Source organism: Cyprinodon tularosa, unplaced genomic scaffold, assembly GCF_016077235.1.
Source record: "Cyprinodon tularosa strain WSP-4 unplaced genomic scaffold, ASM1607723v1 ctg1036, whole genome shotgun sequence".
Taxonomy (NCBI): domain Eukaryota; kingdom Metazoa; phylum Chordata; class Actinopteri; order Cyprinodontiformes; family Cyprinodontidae; genus Cyprinodon; species Cyprinodon tularosa.
Genome location: NW_024037823.1, coordinates 9,671 through 29,029, shown reverse-complemented (window position 1 = coordinate 29,029; position 19,359 = coordinate 9,671). Strand labels below are relative to the sequence as shown.

The window sequence follows — 19,359 nt, the reverse complement described above, 5'->3', positions numbered from 1 at the left end:
GTATTTTTAAATACGCAGTAGAGGTATTTAAAGGTAGTAGAGGACTTGTACCTGTATATAAAAAACGCGCCCTATAGTCCGGTGCGCCTTATGTGTGTGTTAAATACAGAAATGGGACACATAACTGAGAGTGCGCCTTTTAGTCCGGTGCGCCTTATGGTCGTGAAAATACGGTACAAATTGAACCCATTTACAGGGGAACAAAAGACCTTGCCTATTCAGCCAGGCCAAAAACTCCCTTTAATGACCCCCCTTTCAGAGACATAGACAGGTATGGGGCATTGCAGGCTAACATAGAAGCCAAACGACTCCCATTCCAAAGGAGTGGACCTGGTCGTCCGTTTCAATTTGCATGTTTTCGAAACAAAGCAAGAATTTGTTAGGCTACCTAAAAAAAACCTCAAACTCAACGCTATTTGTGACATTTTGAATTGTAAAAGCTTCCTGGATGGGAAGCGAAACGTCATCAAACTTGGAAACAAAGTCCAGTGGATTTTTTTTTTTTTTTTTTTGGAATCTGCTGATATGCTTCCTCTCAGCTAGAAGTGGTGTCAGGCTTACATTCAGGCTGCTGGTTTTAGTATCATGGTGGAGGAATAACTTCTTAGAGGTCTCTTGGTTCCAGCCGAACCTTGTTTAAATCTGACATCCAACCAGAGAACAGCTCTGATGTTCATCCCTTCCTGGCCATGGTGGATCCACCATCTGATGGTTGCTTCCAGCAGGATGGGCCTCCAAGTCACAAAGCTCAGATCATCACCTGAACATATCAGTGAGTTCAAAGGACTCCAGTTTCATTTATAGCCAGAAGATCTCAGTCCAGCAGTGAACCCTTGGGGTGTGGTGGAATAGAAAGTTCTCAACATGGATGGTTAGCACATAAATCTGCAGCACCGGATCTCTGAGGATGTTTGCAGATATACCCGGTGTAATTATAGCCATTATTGGACTAAGGATGCTCACTAAGGTAACCAAGTGCAGTGTGAGTGTGAGGAGGCAGCGGAGGGGGATTTTAGTAATATGAACGAAAAAAATGCACTGAATGGAGCCGGGTATCACCGTTTTCACGCCAAAGGAAGTTTAAGAACTTCTTCTGTTCCAGCAATCTCCTAAAAGGTCATGGAAAATAAAGCAGGTTCTTTATCTGGCATCAAGAAACCTCAAAAGGAAGTTTTAGGAATATCAATCCAGGCCTCAGAAAGATTTTTACCATATCAGCACAATCAGGAATTTAACCAGCAACCAAATAGGTTCTGTCTCAAAACCACTGATCATACCAAAATGGTGGGTCCACATGTCCATCTGTGTTTTCTGTAGAAAATTTGCCGGGTTAAACAGAATCGTCAGGTCCAGTTTATCCAGAACCATCCAGAGATGAAATCTACGTGGGCTGGCTGGTGGTGTGGGCGTGTCTCTCTGGATCTCTGAGCTCTGATTGGTTGTAAACCTGGAAGATTCTGAATATCTTAACAGATCAGAACATTTATTCTAAGAGAATATTTAGGAGTAAAAAAAAAATCTAATTTAAACTTTGTAGAAAAACTAAAAAACACTAATTTTCTACAGAAGTCCAAACAGAACCCGGTTCATCCTGAGGTTTTTAAACTTTTAAATTATGGAACTGAAGATGGAGACAGATTAATCCGATTAAGCAGAGAGATAAAATAGGTTTGTTTTACTCTGTCTCCTGTAGGAATACCCGTTCCCTGCTGATGAAGTGATCCTAAAGCATTTCAAGCTGACCTAAACCGACTCGGACTTTAATAGAACCAGTAATGCAGATACTCTGTAATTAACCTGCTGCTTGGAGATTATTTATCTTAGTTATTTCCTGCAGGGTGAACTCAGCTCCTGCCAAAAGTGTTTCATTATCAGAGGAGAGGAACTGAAATTAGCTCGCGGGTTCATTTATGGGACAGATTGGCTCTGAGGCGGCTGTTTGGGTCGGTTCTGTCTCTCATCTCTTCTTGTTGTTGAGCGGTTCCCCCCCCCCAGCAGTCATCAGATGCATGTTTTGCAGAAACACGGCTGCTGACCCCGGTGCAGGTCTCTGCGGGTCAGACACGTGTAGGTTTCAGGTCAAAAGCGGCTCGTTGTTTGGGACAGACGAGGTGACAGAGCAGATTAGGAGACAGATGTTTCAACAGCCAAAGGATCTGAGAGGAGGAAGCTATTTTTAGCCTGACACGCTGTCCTGCTGTGATCTGCTCCAATCAGACATACAGTTAGGAGAGGAGAGGTCTTCTCTGGAAGCTGATTGCTGATGACCATGAACGAATGAAGCCTTCGACTTCCTTGTTTAAGCCTGACTGCCGTGATTTCAGAGGTGTTCAGTTCAACCCAGTTTTAAACTTCACCACTTTCCCCTGCTGAAGTCAGGCTTCCACCCGAAACATAAACCTGACACCAGAAGACCTTTGAGGTTTTCTTTCTTGCTCTGGGATTCAGTTTCATCTCAGTCCATCTCATCTCAGTTTCATCCCAACTTTCAGAACCATCCTCCTTCCTCATTATCTTCATTTTCAGATGTGCAGATTAGGCAGAATGACATTAAACCATTTAACCAGTGGTGTCAAAATTCCACACAATTGTTACTTAAGCAGAAGTATAGATACTGCAGTTTAAAAACACTCTTGTAAAAGTTGAAGTCTCAATTTTACCTCTTTACTAAAGTAAAAGTGTTTGCGTTCTATGACTCATCCAATTACACTAGTTTCACTAGATGTGGATGGAGCTAATGATCTGCATTGGATGGAGCACATGAGGTGAAATAAATATTTATAAACATAAAACCGAAGCCAAGAGTAACGAGTAACATTTGTTTTAGAAATGTAAGGAATAGAAAGTACAGATACTTGTGTAAAAATGTAATGAGTAAAAAAAACTGGCAGGTTTAGTTCCCTATATAAACAAGAGGACAATATAAAGATGGAGATAAACATGCATTAAGTTATTCCCCACAAGGACTGAAAAACAGAGATTCAGCGCATACTGCTGTTTAGTTCAGTCTATAGAGACTCAGACTCGGATGAAATGACCCGTTAACATCTCTGTCCTATCAGCGCCCTTAGCAGAGATCATTTCTGCCTCTCTGATGACGGCATCAATAAAGAAAAAAGTCCTGCAGAGATTTTTGAGCAACATCTGCTTGGAGAGACCATGAAGATCTGGGTTTAGGTTCAGCTGCTGAGCTCTTCTAACTGAACCTTTAGATCTTTGACAGAGATACTGATTAGCAGAGGCTCCTGTCAGGTGGTGTTGTTTTAATCTTCCCAATCATGTTTAATTTCCCAGCATGCATTTCCTCTCCTGAAGGCTCCCACTGTGACAGTGTTGAGCAAATGAAGGTGATCCCTTCAGCTGCGTCCTCTGAACTGATTGTGTTTGATTGGATTTATGTCCAGGACGGAATTAGAGACATCCGAGCTGATAACCAGGAGACGTCTCGTCCTCTTCCTCTCTATCACCGTCCATCCATCTCTGTCCTTTCTCATTTCACCCTCCATCTCACACACACACACTCTCTCACTCACGTACAGAGCAATCACTCAGCTAGCACACAGCCTCCAGCTTTATACTGCTTCAAGTAAAAACGTTTTAACAGTTTTTATTTCCTGCCTTCTCTTTCAATTTAATTTTGTCCAAATACTTTAACATTTTCAAAGGAGGTGGCTGATATTTGTTTGAATTAAACTACAAAACTGGTTGTGGGAGCTGCACACAATTCTATTCTTTGTGACTAGTACTGGTTGTAGTAGTACTACTGGTAAACCAAACCCATAAGGACATCATACAACAGGCCTTCAACCCCAGTTCTCAATACCCACCGTCCTGCAAAAGTTAAACGTGTCTCTGCCTCAACACACTTGAGTTAAATTGTTTTACTCCCTCCTCAGATTCAAGAGCTGGAGAGGTCTGTTAATCAGCCATTCATCCAAGTCAGGTGTGAATGGTAAATGGCATGTACTTTTATAGCACCTTTCTTTAAGAAGGTTTCTTTCTTTCTTTAAGTCAGGAGACTCGACCAAAGTGCTTTACACTGCATTCATTCACCCATTCATTCACACACACACTCACAGACTGATGGTGGCAAGCTACATTGTAGCCACAGCTGCCCCAGGGCAGCTGTGGCTACAATGTACAATATACAAATGTACAATACTTCCCTGGGGCTCACTGACAGAAGCGGGGCTGCCGTACACTGGTGCCACCAGGCCATCTGACCACCATCAGTAGATGTAGTGTCTTGCCCAAGGACACAACGACACTGAAAGTCAGAGTCGGGGCTTGAACCGTCAACCCTTCGATTTCAAGGCAAACTCCTACATCCAACGCCTCTGTCGCCCTATCGCTCATGCTGGACAGTCAGCTCTAACTGCTGGACTGTTAAAAAAAAAAATCTCTAAATAATGTCACACACTGCATCACACTGATGACATCAAACCAAAAACCCTGCATAATTGTATCATATATATTACAGCTCGGAACTTCCATATTAATGCGTTTTATTTGCGCAATGTTTTTTCTCATGTGAATGTGCTCACCTGCTTCCTGTCTTCTGTGGGCAGAGATGTCGCTGTTGCTGTGGTGAAGCCCCTGGCTGCAGGTCTTGGCAACCCCGGCACTCACAGCCTTCTGCGTACTGACCGACAGGTAAACTCTTATGTCTACCTGAATGGGGGGAGGGGCTAAGCAGGTCTGCATCTGAGCTCAAACCAGCTGATCATTCCCACTGATCAGTTCTGATTCAACTTTAACAAAAGTAGCGCCATTATCCAATCATTGTAAACATCAACACAGAGTCTGACGATGTCTCTGTCCAGTGGCAGAGTGAGACCATAACACAGGACCTCTATGGCAGTGGTTCTCAAACTTTTTCTGTCATTCCCCACTTTGGACAAGGGGGAATTTTCAAGCCCCGCCTGTCCCCATCGCCCCAACACAATGCTAATGAAATATGAAACAATCTTAAAATGTTCCAATTTTATTGAAGTAACAAGTAGTATCTAAATACAAACTATCTACATCAAATAACAGCAAGCTCAAAAATAAAGAAAATAAAAATGCAGCTGTGTCAAAATTTGTATCAAGCTCAAAGATAGAAAAAATTAATGTGCCACTCTGCAATCTGTTAATAAAAGAAAATAAGTGAAATCCAACAGGCAAGACACGTCTATTTATCCCTGCATTAGTGGCTGCAATGAGCCTGTTTTGCATTGCACAGTTTCTCAAAACGGGGTTGCAGGCTTGATACTGCCACTCTCAAGTCATGCTTTGTTTTCAGTGAAGCAACAGTTGAAAAGCCCATCTCACAGAGATATGATGTGGCAAAGGGAAGAAGAATGCACACAGCTCTCTGCCCGATGAGTGGATACTCCCTCTCCACTCCAAACTAGAAACATGAACATGTGGCTGTGTGAATCAAACGCCGTTATTTATTTAAGATAAATATTTCAAATTCAGTTATTTATGATCAACCTGCGCCGTCAATCCCGGCGCATGTGCGCTTCATTTGCAGTCTGGACGCTGAGGGTAAACATGCTGTGTCTCTGACTGCAGCGCTGAGAGGGACTCCTGCGATAGCGGGGGAGAACGGGGTTGGGAGGGAGGAGGCGCCCCACGGCAGCAGGACAAGAAAAGGAACGATACGTGCTTTCCCGTAACCCCCAGATTCCACATACTCCGTCAGCGCTCCGCTCCGCTCCGCCCCGCTGACGTACGTCGTGCGGAGCGCTTGTCTTTCATGGAAATCAATGAGAGCTGTTCCACATCCACCGCTACTCCTCCGCACGTCTCCGTCCACGTACGTCTTCTCCGTCCGTCACCGACAAATTACGGAGCCGAGCTATTTTTTGCTCCGCTCCGGTCAGGTCAAGATCCGCAATTGCAATCGCACCAAACAGGAAAAAGAACCTCGACAAATTCCGGTTCGTAAAATTAAAATATAGTAGCAACAGATCGGTGACTAGAAATTATAGCACAATTCTTATAAATATCTAAAAAATAAAAAAAATAAAAAAAATAACACCGTTTATTTCAATGATTGGATCCAAACTATTGGTTATTCACCAACCAGGAAGCAGATTTCTCATCTCCATTAAAATATTTATTTTATACCGAGGGACTTAAAGTTTAATCAAATCCATTCAAAAGAAACTTCTTATTACATGAATGAAAAGAGATGCTGAGTTGTAGAGAACAAGTTCATAAAAAAAAAAGCAGTTTTGAATTATCCTTATCTCTGTTACAAAAATCTACAAAAATATATATATATATATATATATATATATATATATATATATATATATATATATATATATATTTGGGCAGAAACTGAACATATGCTGGATGATGGTGGGATTTTTTTAATATGTCATATTAAATTAAGCGCTCACAGGGTTCATACAGGAATGATTGACTCTAATTTAATGCTATTTTAATGATATTTGAAATGATTTTAATGCCATTAACAAGAACCATGTACACAAGTTATTAGTGTACATGAAATATGGAGCTGTAAGCACAGTTCCATGACTCCTGTATGTATGTAAAAACACACACACACACACACATATATATACGTATATATATTCTCTAGCTTTTTCTCCGCCTCGAGCTTCCTTTCCGAACATACAGCTTTATAAACAGTTCCACGCAAATTAATAGCGATATAATATATCTGACGAAATTGTTTTTAGAAGCATTTTTATTAAAGAATCATAAATGCAACGATAAACATATTTAATTAATTTTAGTGCCAATTAAGGGCTTGATTAAAAAAAGAATTATGAATTGTAATTATTTTTAATGATCCGCGGAAACCCTGGTTCATCTGGCGCATGCCCTCTACGATCTCCAAGGAACTCGGAGCGGAGCGGAGGGGACAGCGGCGGCTGTAGGCTTTGCTTTGTGCAGGCGGTCTGGAGCGCAGCGGGGCGGAGCGGAGCGCTGACGGAGTATGTTCTCCAAAAGTCGCTAGATTTGTCGCAAGTCGCTTTTTTGAAAAAGAGTCGCTGGAGGGGTCTGAAATATGGCGACAAAGTCGCTGAGTTGGCAACACTGGGGCGCGAAAGTTTATTCCGTTACAAATAATATGCCGACGTCACGTCAATCATCATTTTGGCACTTCAGTTCCAGGTGAAATTTTTCTCATATCTAATGTTCTTTTAATTAGACTGCATGTAGGCTAGTAATGTGGGTTTGATTAGTCTAAAAAGCGGCAACATACAGCTATAAGGACAGTTTGCTCTCACACGTTATAGTCACACACACAGACACACACATTCTGGTTTTATGCCCTTTGTGGGGTCCTCCAGTTTTTTGGTGCTTTATGGGATCCACCCTTTCCAGTGGTCCTACACTGCTGTAAAAACAAGGGATGGATTTAAAAAAAAATCCCAATCCTTAAAATCACTTCAGTTCAACAAATTTCTAAAGTTTTATCCAAAAAGGCATTTGGCGACTTGTGGGATCCCGTTCCTAGCATTGCCAACTTGTGGGGTCCACTCGCATACACACATACATATCAAGTTTTTATGTGTTTATGGGGCCCAAGGTCGCCATTAGCAGATGCTGAGACCAGCCTTGATTATTAATCCCAGTTTCCGCATTTTGGACTAAAATAGTTATTTTTGTAATGAGGAATGATGCACAGTTCTGCCATACAGTCTGACCATTTGAGGTAATCACTGCAATCGGGTGTTTTCTGTAATGGTCAATCAGATGACACCTGTTGACAGGTATGTTGGTCCACTGTTAATGAAATAGCTGCTTAAAGGTTGAATATGGAAGACGGGCAGAACAGCAAGATCACGTGTGTCTAAGTTGTAGTTGCAACGGCCGAAAAACAACTCCAGCTGCTGGGATCCCAGGCTCGCTGCTGATATGCAAGTGACCACCAGCCTGCAGCATGTCCTACAAGTAACACGGAGGAGTTTATAACTCACAGCTAACATTAGCCACGTTAGCAAACAAGCTAGCTTTCCGATCGAGGAGAAAAGTCACCATTTCCATGTTTTTGATGGCTTAGAAAACGTTTATATGGGTCGTCTTAACCTAAATCTGTCAGGTCACTCCTCTTCAGGAACACCTCCAGGACTCTGAAGCAGCTGCTTGACTCACAGTCTTCCCTGTTTCCCCCTGTGCTAGCTTGGCAACCGTGCCAAACATACTATTGCCACACAGAGATCATATTTGGCAACCAACAATGGCTTATAGATGTAAACATAATGCCATTGTCAAAGCCGTAAATATTTTTATAATTATTATCAAGCTAAAAATAATTTTTTAATGAAATGTTATACTTTCATTCTGCAACCCTCCAACCTTTAAATTTCTCTGGGACACTTTTTAAAAATTATTTTTCAAACAAAATTCAAAATCAATATTCAAATAAAATAAAATTATAATTTCATAATCTTTATTTTTTTTTTTACCATTTTCAGTTTCTACTTATTTGAATCACTATTGTGAATTTAACCTTTTCTTTAACGGGAGGGGATGTAAACTTTCAAGCACAACTGTTTATGTAAAACCTTCCATTTGCCTTGAGACATAAAAAGAAGCACGCTACACATAAAATTTTCTGACAAAAATGAAAAGACCACTTTTATTGTTGGCATTAACAGTTTATGCCACAGTTGTCAAACTGAGTCCCTTTCCAAACAGATTAATCCAAAAATATGCAGTAGGGTTTTCGGTGCCGCTATGCGGCAACAACAGCCTCAGCCTGAACTTATATCTAAACCAAACAGTTTTTGTTGTACAAACACTGAAATTACATGCTTTTTAGGACTGCATCCTTAGTGTCATGTTAAGTTTTTTTTTTTTTTTTCCAGTGAAAACTCAAATTTAAAAGGCATCATACAGAGATATTTAAACAAATAAAAAAATCCTTTGAAATAACATTTCCTGCGCCCGTAATAAAAATAAATTAAAAATAAGATAAAATAAGAATTGTGAAATGTGTATATTTGTAGGCCACGGGACAGTAACAAATCCTGAGCAAACCTCTACAACAGAACACATAAAGGATTAAACATTTTAAGATCCTACCTCAAATGCTTCGGTTTTACCTCAGTTCCATTAGGTGCTGTCACACTACACCTTTCTTCTCAGGGCTGTAATGTGATTTTTAATGTAGTATTTAACTGCTTTCCAGTCCCTGTTTCTGAGAGCTTGAGGTTCTGCATCAATACAGCGCTGACACTCTTCTTTACCAGGAACTTGACCTCTTCTGATAAATCTCTTCAAATGTGTGTTCACTGCAGCACACTCGTCTGGGGTCCAGCTTCTCCTCACAGCAGTTTGCTTTCCTATGTAGGCAAAAAACACAAAATATTGTAGGTTTTCTTTTGTGAAGAAAAATTTTAGTCACTTAAAATAGCAATACTGTTTGATAGATAAAATATGTCATACCCGTAACAAGTTACAAGTAACACAAAAAAAAATTCTGTATTCACAGAGTTTTCCAGTATAATTTTCCACGCAACAATTAAGCAGTAACTGTTATGTTCTGTCATCTAAAAGCAATTTTTCTCTTTTTTGTAGGGTTGCAACGGTACACAAAAATCACGGTTTGGTGTGTACCTCAGTAGGGATGAGCAAGTTCACCACTATCTGTGTCTGTTCAACCATCTAAATTATCTGCATCTATACTCGAAGTGGGTGGGGTCTAAACGTGAAGTGGGCTTGGTTCAAGCAGAGCTGGATGGGGCTTAAATTGGTACATCGTTTTTATTTTATTTTTTTTTTATTTAGACTTTAGAAACTCAGAAGCTGATCAAATATCGGGTTAAATATCGGTGGGGTGGCCGATGTCCGATATTCAGTTTTAAGGCCGATACCGATAGGGGGCCGATTATATCGTGCATCCCTACACCATAGCATACAAGTCAGCATAGATGAATGTGTTTAAATGTACTTTTACCTGTGTCCAGGGCTCATCTGGGATTGGTCCATCATTTAACGTCATAGGAACAGGGCTGGTCTCATTCTCAACTGCTGCTGCAGGAGTCTGAAGGCCTTTCACCTGAAATATAGAAGGACAAGAATGGATTTAGAACTGAATGAAGAGACATTCACAGGCAAATAAGATCATCTAGTGGTCAAACATTTCTGAAACAGCACAGTGCTTCAACCAAGAGCACAGCATGGTCTTTAGGACTCATCAGCAGCTATTATGATCGGATCAATGCAAAGATTGTGTTTAAAGATGCAACAGCTCAGAGAGTGCACAATGATGAATGTTAAAATCACAGCTGAGGTCATGTCAGGTGTTACCATGGTGCCTTAAAAACAATTACAGTAAGAACTGGACGGGAGGGCCCCACATGGCTCACACTAGAGACAAGGGAGTGTGTAAAGGAGGGACTACAGAAAGAATGCATTTGGAAAATTGAAGGACCCCATAAGGACATGACTGGAAACATGACGGTGTGTGTGACATTACCTGGTCTTTACCACTCAATAGCTTCACCTGATAACTTTCAAGTCATGCAAGCATTGAGCCACTTTAATAATAGAACACCATAGCATACAAGTCAGCATAGATGAATGTGTTTAAATGTACTTTTACCTGTGTGCAGGGCTCATCTGGGATTGGTCCATCATTTAACGTCATAGGAACAGGGCTGGTCTCATTCTCAACTGCTGCTGCAGGAGTCTGAAGGCCTTTCACCTGAAATATAGAAGGACAAGAATGGATTTAGAACTGAATGAAGAGACATTCACAGGCAAATAAGATCATCTAGCGGTCAAACATTTCTGAAACAGCACAGTGCTTCAACCAAGAGCACAGCATGGTCTTTAGGACTCATCAGCAGCTATTATGATCGGATCAATGCAAAGATTGTGTTTAAAGATGCTACAGCTCAGCGAGTGCACAATGATGAATGTTAAAATCACAGCTGAGGTCATGTCAGGTGTTGCCATGCTGCCTTAAAAACAGTTACAGTAAGAACTGGACGGGAGGGCCCCACATGGCTCACACTAGAGACAAGGGAGTGTGTAAAGGAGGGACTACAGAAAGAATGCATTTGGAAAATTGAAGGACCCCATAAGGACATGACTGGAAACATGACGGTGTGTGTGACATTACCTGGTCTTTACCACTCAATAGCTTCACCTGATAACTTTCAAGTCATGCAAGCATTGAGCCACTTTAATAATAGAACACCATAGCATACAAGTCAGCATAGATGAATGTGTTTAAATGTACTTTTACCTGTGTCCTGGGATCATCTGGGATTGGCCCATCATTTAACGTCATAGGAACAGGGCTGGTCTCATTCTCAACTGCTGCTGCAGGAGTCTGAAGGCCTTTCACCTGAAATATAGAAGGACAAGAATGGATTTAGAACTGAATGAAGAGACACTAACGGGCAAATAAGATCATCTAGTGGTCAAACATTTCTGAAACAGCACAGTGCTTCAACCAAGAGCACAGCATGGTCTTTAGGACTCATCAGCAGCTATTATGATCGGATCAATGCAAAGATTGTGTTTAAAGATGCTACAGCTCAGCGAGTGCACAATGATGAATGTTAAAATCACAGCTGAGGTCATGTCAGGTGTTGCCATGCTGCCTTAAAAACAGTTACAGTAAGAACTGGACGGGAGGGCCCCACATGGCTCACACTAGAGACAAGGGAGTGTGTAAAGGAGGGACTACAGAAAGAATGCATTTGGAAAATTGAAGGACCCCATAAGGACATGACTGGAAACATGACGGTGTGTGTGACATTACCTGGTCTTTACCACTCAATAGCTTCACCTGATAACTTTCAAGTCATGCAAGCATTGAGCCACTTTAATAATAGAACACCATAGCATACAAGTCAGCATAGATGAATGTGTTTAAATGTACTTTTACCTGTGTCCTGGGATCATCTGGGATTGGCCCATCATTTAACGTCATAGGAACAGGGCTGGTCTCATTCTCAACTGCTGCTGCAGGAGTCTGAAGGCCTTTCACCTGAAATATAGAAGGACAAGAATGGATTTAGAACTGAATGAAGAGACATTCACAGGCAAATAAGATCATCTAGTGGTCAAACATTTCTGAAACAGCACAGTGCTTCAACCAAGAGCACAGCATGGTCTTTAGGACTCATCAGCAGCTATTATGATCGGATCAATGCAAAGATTGTGTTTAAAGATGCAACAGCTCAGAGAGTGCACAATGATGAATGTTAAAATCACAGCTGAGGTCATGTCAGGTGTTACCATGGTGCCTTAAAAACAATTACAGTAAGAACTGGACGGGAGGGCCCCACATGGCTCACACTAGAGACAAGGGAGTGTGTAAAGGAGGGACTACAGAAAGAATGCATTTGGAAAATTGAAGGACCCCATAAGGACATGACTGGAAACATGACGGTGTGTGTGACATTACCTGGTCTTTACCACTCAATAGCTTCACCTGATAACTTTCAAGTCATGCAAGCATTGAGCCACTTTAATAATAGAACACCATAGCATACAAGTCAGCATAGATGAATGTGTTTAAATGTACTTTTACCTGTGTGCAGGGCTCATCTGGGATTGGTCCATCATTTAACGTCATAGGAACAGGGCTGGTCTCATTCTCAACTGCTGCTGCAGGAGTCTGAAGGCCTTTCACCTGAAATATAGAAGGACAAGAATGGATTTAGAACTGAATGAAGAGACATTCACAGGCAAATAAGATCATCTAGCGGTCAAACATTTCTGAAACAGCACAGTGCTTCAACCAAGAGCACAGCATGGTCTTTAGGACTCATCAGCAGCTATTATGATCGGATCAATGCAAAGATTGTGTTTAAAGATGCAACAGCTCAGAGAGTGCACAATGATGAATGTTAAAATCACAGCTGAGGTCATGTCAGGTGTTGCCATGGTGCCTTAAAAACAATTACAGTAAGAACTGGACGGGAGGGCCCCACATGGCTCACACTAGAGACAAGGGAGTGTGTAAAGGAGGGACTACAGAAAGAATGCATTTGGAAAATTGAAGGACCCCATGAGGACATGACTGGAAACATGACGGTGTGTGTGACATTACCTGGTCTTTACCACTCAATAGCTTCACCTGATAACTTTCAAGTCATGCAAGCATTGAGCCACTTTAATAATAGAACACCATAGCATACAAGTCAGCATAGATGAATGTGTTTAAATGTACTTTTACCTGTGTGCAGGGCTCATCTGGGATTGGCCCATCATTTAACGTCATAGGAACAGGGTTGGCCCTTCCAACTCACTTCCCTGCAGGAGTTGAACCCTTTTTAAACCTGAAATTTTAAAAGGGGACAAGAATGGTTTTTAAAAACTGAATGAAGGAAAAATTCACGGGCAAAAAATCTTTCTAGGGGTTCAAACAATTTCTGAAACAGAAACCAGGTTTTCAACCAAGAGCAAAAGCCATGGTCTTTGGGACTCACCAGCCAAAATTATGACCCGGACAATGCAAAGATTGTGTTTAAAGTTCCCACACCTCAGCGGGGGGTGCACAATAAATAATGTTAAAATCACAGTTAGGTCATGTCAGGTTTTAAACCTTTTGGTCCCCTTAAAAAACGTTACATTTAAGAATTTGGACGGGAGGGCCCACATGGCTCCCCCTTTGGGGAAAAGGGGAGTGTGTAAAGGAGGGACTACAGAAAAAAATGCATTGGAAAAAAATTTGAAGGACCCATAAGGACATGACTGGAAACTTGACGGGGGGTTGTTTGAAATTCCCGGGTCTTTCCCACTCAATAGTTAAATTGAAAAATTTTAATTTAAATGCAACATTGAGCCATTTTTAAAAATAGAACACCATAGCATAAAAGTCAGCATAGATGAATGTTTTTTAAATGCCCAAAAAACCTGTGTCCAGGGACATCGGGGTTTGGGCCCATCTTTTAAACGTCATGGGAAACAGGGCGGGGTCTCATTTTTCAACTGCGCGGGGAAAGGGGGGGGTCTAAAGCTTTTCACCTGAAATAAAAAAAAAGGACAAAAAGGTATTTAAAACCTAAAATGAAGAGACTTTTCCCCAGCAAAAAAAAGACCCATCTAGTGGTCAAAAATTTCTAAAAACAGCACCGTGCTTAAACCCCAAGAGCCCGGGCATGGTTTTTGGGGACTCATAAGAAAGCTATTATGATGGGATAAAATGCAAAAAAATTGTTTAAAGATGCAACAGCTCAAGAGTGCACAATGATGAATTTAAAATCACTTCTGAGGTCATGTCAGGTGTTCCCAAGGTGCCTTAAAAAACAATTCCCAGTAAAAAACGGACGGGGGGGGCCCCCAAAAGGCTCACACTAGAAAAAAGGGGGAGTTGTAAAGGGGGGACTACAAAAAGGGAATGCTTTTTAAAAAATTGAAGGACCCCATAAGGACATGACGGGAAAAAACATAACGGGGGGTTTGTGACATTACCGGGTCTTTCCCCCACTCAATAGCTTCCCCTGATAACTTTAAAGTCTGAAAAGCTTTGGGAGCCACTTTAAAAATTTAGAACCCATACCCTACAAGTCAAATAGATGAATGGTTTAAAGGGTATTTTTAAACCCTGTGTGAAAGGGCCATCTAAAAAGGGGTTTCCATCTTTTAAACGCCCTAGGAACAGGGCTGGTCTCTTTCCAACTGCTGCTGCAGGAGTTTTTAAAGGCCTTTCACCTGAAATAAGAAGGACAAGAATGGTTTTTTAGAAAAGGAATGAAAAACCCATTCACGGGCCAAATAAGATCATCTAGCGGTAAAACATTCTAAAAACAGCACAGTGCTTAAACCCCAAACACAGCAGGGTTTCTTTGGGACTCTTTCGGGCACTATTATGATGGGTAAATGCAAAGATTGTTTTTAAAAGATGCTACAGCTCAGGGGAGTGCACAATGTGAATTTAAAATCACAGCTGAGGTCATGTCAGGTGTTGCCATGGTGCCTTAAAAACAGTTACAGAAAAGAACGGACGGGGGGGCCCCACAGGGGCTCAAAATAGAGACAAGGGAGTGAAAAAAGGGAAAGGGCCCTAAAAGAAAGAATGAAATTTGGGAAAAATTAAAAGGACCCCAAAAGGGCATGACGGGAAAACATGACGGTGTGTTTGACTTTCCCCGGGTCTTTACCCCCTCAATACCCTTTTCTTCTGTTGCTGCAGGACCCCTTGGGTTTTTTTTTTCCACCGGGGATCACAGAAAGAACTCATCTTAAATCACCCACAGATCAAAAACTCAACACATTTACATTGTCATAGTCCAGAGTAATATTAGAAACATCGATAATATCAGAGAAATACAACATTTGTTTTTTGTAAAAAATAAAAATAAAAAAATCAAGAAATCTACACCTAATCTAACCAACTCACCTCAGTACGCCAAGGCCATTTTGCTTTACCATAGTCATAATCAGTTTCATCTCCTATTCCTATTTTCTTAAGAGAAAAAAGGCACAAGAGTGGCTTGTCGTCAACTATGATTTTTTTCATGGCACAATTTGGATTTTTGTGGTTGTCATTGACTAGTCGTCCGAGAGATCCATCTTCTTCAGATGCATCCAGGCTGAAAAGCATAAGAAAAATTGTTGTAGTTTAAAGTTTTATTGAAAGATGCATTTTCAAAAGAAATTCCTAAGAGTAGGGATGCACGATATTGGGATTTTGGCCGATATCCGATATTTAAAACTAGTGTTGCACCGATACCAGTATCGGACGGGGCCCCGATACTGCCCTAAAATGGTGGTATCGGTAAGTACCAACAAATAGGGCACCGATACCATTTTGAGAGCCATAAGTTTATTCAACTATTGTCACCCATTCCTGGTAGGCAATACAAAGTTCTACTGGATTCACTTTGTATTAGATTTTTTCCTGCTTCACAAAGGTAGGCAGCAGCTTTACAAAGCCATGATGGCAATTATTTTACATTATTATGGTATCGGTATCGGCCGATACTGCACAGCCAGGTATCGGGTATCGGTATCGGGGCCAAAAATGGCATTGGCGCAACACTATTTAAAACTCATGTAGCCGATAACCGATATCGATACCGATGTTAAAGCTGGACAAAAATAAGTAGTCATTGAAAATAGCAGTTTTGTTATCCATTTCTGATCAAATTGATTTTTAAAAACGCGGTATCGATCTATTTTACTTTCAAAATCTGGTGAAATTTCATCGTTCTGTTACAAACTCTCGTGATATTTTGCAAATTCTTGTGAGATTTTGTTAGTAAAATAGATCGATACCGCATCAATATATCAACATATAAAAATATGGCAAGATTTTGTGAATTTTTGGGGGATTTCGTAGCATAACGATGACATTCAGCAATATTTCATTAGTAAAAGAGATTGATATGGTGTTTTTAAATGGCAATATATCAGCATATGAAGATATTGGGATATTTTAATGTATCAATATTTTTTCCCTCATCTTTAGAAGTTTTTAAGTCTGTAAAAAAGAAGTTTTTGAGGAAGAAGAAGTAGTAGTATTTATTTATTTTTTTTTAGACTTTAGAAACTCAGAAGCTGATCAAATATCGGGTTAAATATCGGTGGGGTGGTCGATGTCCGATATTCAGTTTTAAGGCCGATACAGGCCGATACCGATAGGGGGCCGATTATATCGTGTATCCCTACCTAAGAGTATGTGTCTTTTAAAACATTATTCAAATATTAAACCCATGTTTTGGGGTCAAATCAGAATTTATCCTATCTAACAAAACATCCATCTATTCATGCTTACCACAGGCGATTGTTCCGATACTCAAAGTCAAAGAGAAATGTGCTTTCAATCTTTGAGTATTGTCTTGACCGGCATTCTTCCTGTGTCAGGAGTTTACCCCAATACTCCAAGACGAAGTCCCCTGGTTCAATGGGGTGTGTGGCAAAAACTCCTCTTCCTATAGTAATATAAAAATAAGTCAGCATTTAATTCTGGGAACTCAAAAAGAAATGCAGCACTCTTTAAAAGTGAGGTTGAGGTTCTTATGTCTCATTGTATTACCTGCAGACAATGCTCAGCACTCTCCAAGTTGTGTTGCTCAGTGTACAGGTAAACTGCTTTTTTGATCAGCCTTTATGTGGCCATCTAATGTTTTTGATGCTGACCCATCCAGATCAATGTATCATTGAGGTCGCGTCTGCTCTATTCTGTTCCCTTTACCTGAGAGTGCTGTGTACCATTTAGTGCAGGCAACACACTAATGAAGCATACGGACATCATACAACTCAGACTTTTGACAGACAGATGTACTGTATTGATCCCAAACTGGGAAATTACAGTTTAGCAGCAGCAAGGCATGGAACTAAAATAGCAATATTTATATATACACAGGTACTACCAAAACAATTAAATATATCCTGAAAAAGTTCTTGTATTTTCAACTTAAAGAGTGCAATTGACATATCACAAACGCAGACATAGGCAAAGGCTGAGTTGGAATTCAGTGTTAAGCCCTTTTCAGACTTGCACTGGAAAGGGGTAATATTGTGGAGTCTGTCCTTTATACCGCAAGTCATCTGTCCTGCTGATTGTACAATTAAGATAAATACAGCTCATCAACAAATGAAATAGGCTGATTATTGACAGAACTGGGTCCTTGTGACACATAAGTCCTGCCTTTTCCTGCATGATGCTGAGTTCTAGTTTTGTTAGCTGTAAAAAGAAACCTTTTTCAACATCATTTTATGCCAAATCATATTTATACTGAACCACAACAAAGTGCAGTAACTGGTGTGATTAATATTCTTAAGCACTGCATTAGGCTGGATGGTGTTGTATTTATTTTCTTTTATTCTTGGAGTATGACTTTCTTCCACAAAACCAAATAAACAAACAAATTTTCATCAAGTTCATTTGGGAATTTTAAATTGACCGAATAGTTACTGTGGCGAAAAAATTCAAAGCTGGACAGATCTGCATCTTCTCTGATGGAGCATGTGGCCTCCTGCATTTCAACAGATTTCAACAACAGCACAGTGGTCATGGTAGTTGATGCTACACAGGCTTGATGTATGTAAAATAACTTTAAAGTTTTTTAATAAGAAAAGAATTGAAGGAGGAAGTCCAGCTTTTTAAAAAAAATTCCCACATGAATTATGACATTTATTTATAAAGGGCCCCCTTTTTAAAAAAATTGCTTCTGAAATGCCCCAAGTTGTGTTTAAGGGAAAAATTTTGTCCTTACCTTTACAACTGTCAATGAATTTTCGAAAAAAAAACCCAAACCTTGCAGTTTCCAAAACAGAATATCTGGCTTTGCTTCCCTCTATGGGCTTTTTTTCCCTTTTTCCCCTTTGGACATAAAAGGGTCTGTGAAAAAAAAAGTAATCATTTAAATCGAGGCCAAACTTCCATGAAAAACCACAAACCTCCGTCTGGGTGCCCTTTTAGAGGGGGTTTTTTATATTGGGAACTGCCCAAAAATAAGATTATTTAAAAAAAAAAAATTTAAAAATTAAAACCCCTTTAAATTTCCCAAAAAAAAACAATTTTTGAACCCGAACAAAGCACACAAGTAAAAGGTTTTCCATTAAAATGTACGGTGCAATATGAAAAAAAATGTTTGTGTTTAAAAACTTTCGCAAACCTTTTTCATGAAAAAGTAGCTGTACATCCACAAAATATAGGATACTTTTTTTTCATAAAAATGCAAAAAAAAAAATTTTTGTTTTTAAAAACCCCCAAGGGGTTCAAAAAAATAGGCCCCCCCATTTCAACAAATTATTTTTTAGACTAGAAGAGTTCTCCTTTAAGAAAAAGGAAAATATAGAGTTAAAGTTGCTACTTGAGAAAAAACTGGAAACCCTAGGATAAAAAAAGCCCCGTATTCAAAATTTTAAAATTTTATTTTGGGAAAAAAAATGAGGGGAACTAGGGGGGTTAAAAAACACATTTTTCCAAAGACAGAATTTACATGGGGAAAAAGGCATATAATTTAAATTAAATGAACCTGCATATACATTAAAATGATCCTGCTGGAAATTTTTTTCTGCTTTACTTCCCTAAATTGCAGGATCTTCTAAAAAATTTTAAAAACCCTTTCCTCATTTAAATTTTCAAAATTTGTTTAAATTTTTAAAGAAAAAATAAAAATTCTGCTTAAAACCCAATTCAATGGGAAAATTTAAAAAAAAATAAATAGCCAACCTTTTCCCTGTCCGAAAACCCTTCCCAACACGGGAAGGAAAGCAACAAATGAGTACCTGGGGAAACTAACGTTACGTTTCCCCCACTTTAAAACCAACAAACAAAGGCCTCATCCTGCTTTATCACTCTCCCTTTACGGGCCCTCGAAAGGGTCCCAACCCTGTTTTTTTTTCAAAGGGGCTGCATCAAAAAAGTGGTTTCTTCCGTGCCCTTTTCCCTTTTTTTTAAAAAAATTGGGATGT

The 19,359-nt window shown here is 40.0% G+C and overlaps 1 protein-coding gene and 1 long non-coding RNA gene across 2 annotated transcripts; both read right to left on the bottom strand.

Moving 5' to 3' along the window:
* Nucleotides 1-8,580: 8,580 nt before the first annotated feature.
* Nucleotides 8,581-13,221, bottom strand: LOC119781295. The gene is made up of 8 exons (XM_038281722.1): nucleotides 13,169-13,221; nucleotides 12,521-12,622; nucleotides 11,873-11,974; nucleotides 11,265-11,326; nucleotides 11,099-11,132; nucleotides 10,577-10,678; nucleotides 9,946-10,030; nucleotides 8,581-9,314 (listed from the first exon to the last, which is right to left on the bottom strand). Exons 1-8 carry the CDS (start codon nucleotides 13,211-13,213, stop codon nucleotides 9,100-9,102), a joined length of 747 nt encoding a protein of 248 aa, XP_038137650.1. The 5' UTR covers nucleotides 13,214-13,221; the 3' UTR covers nucleotides 8,581-9,099.
* Nucleotides 13,222-15,330: 2,109 nt separating this feature from the next.
* Nucleotides 15,331-18,175, bottom strand: LOC119781302. The gene is made up of 3 exons (XR_005280521.1): nucleotides 18,156-18,175; nucleotides 16,712-16,868; nucleotides 15,331-15,527 (listed from the first exon to the last, which is right to left on the bottom strand). It is a non-coding gene; the product is annotated as an uncharacterized LOC119781302 (long non-coding RNA).
* Nucleotides 18,176-19,359: the final 1,184 nt, after the last annotated feature.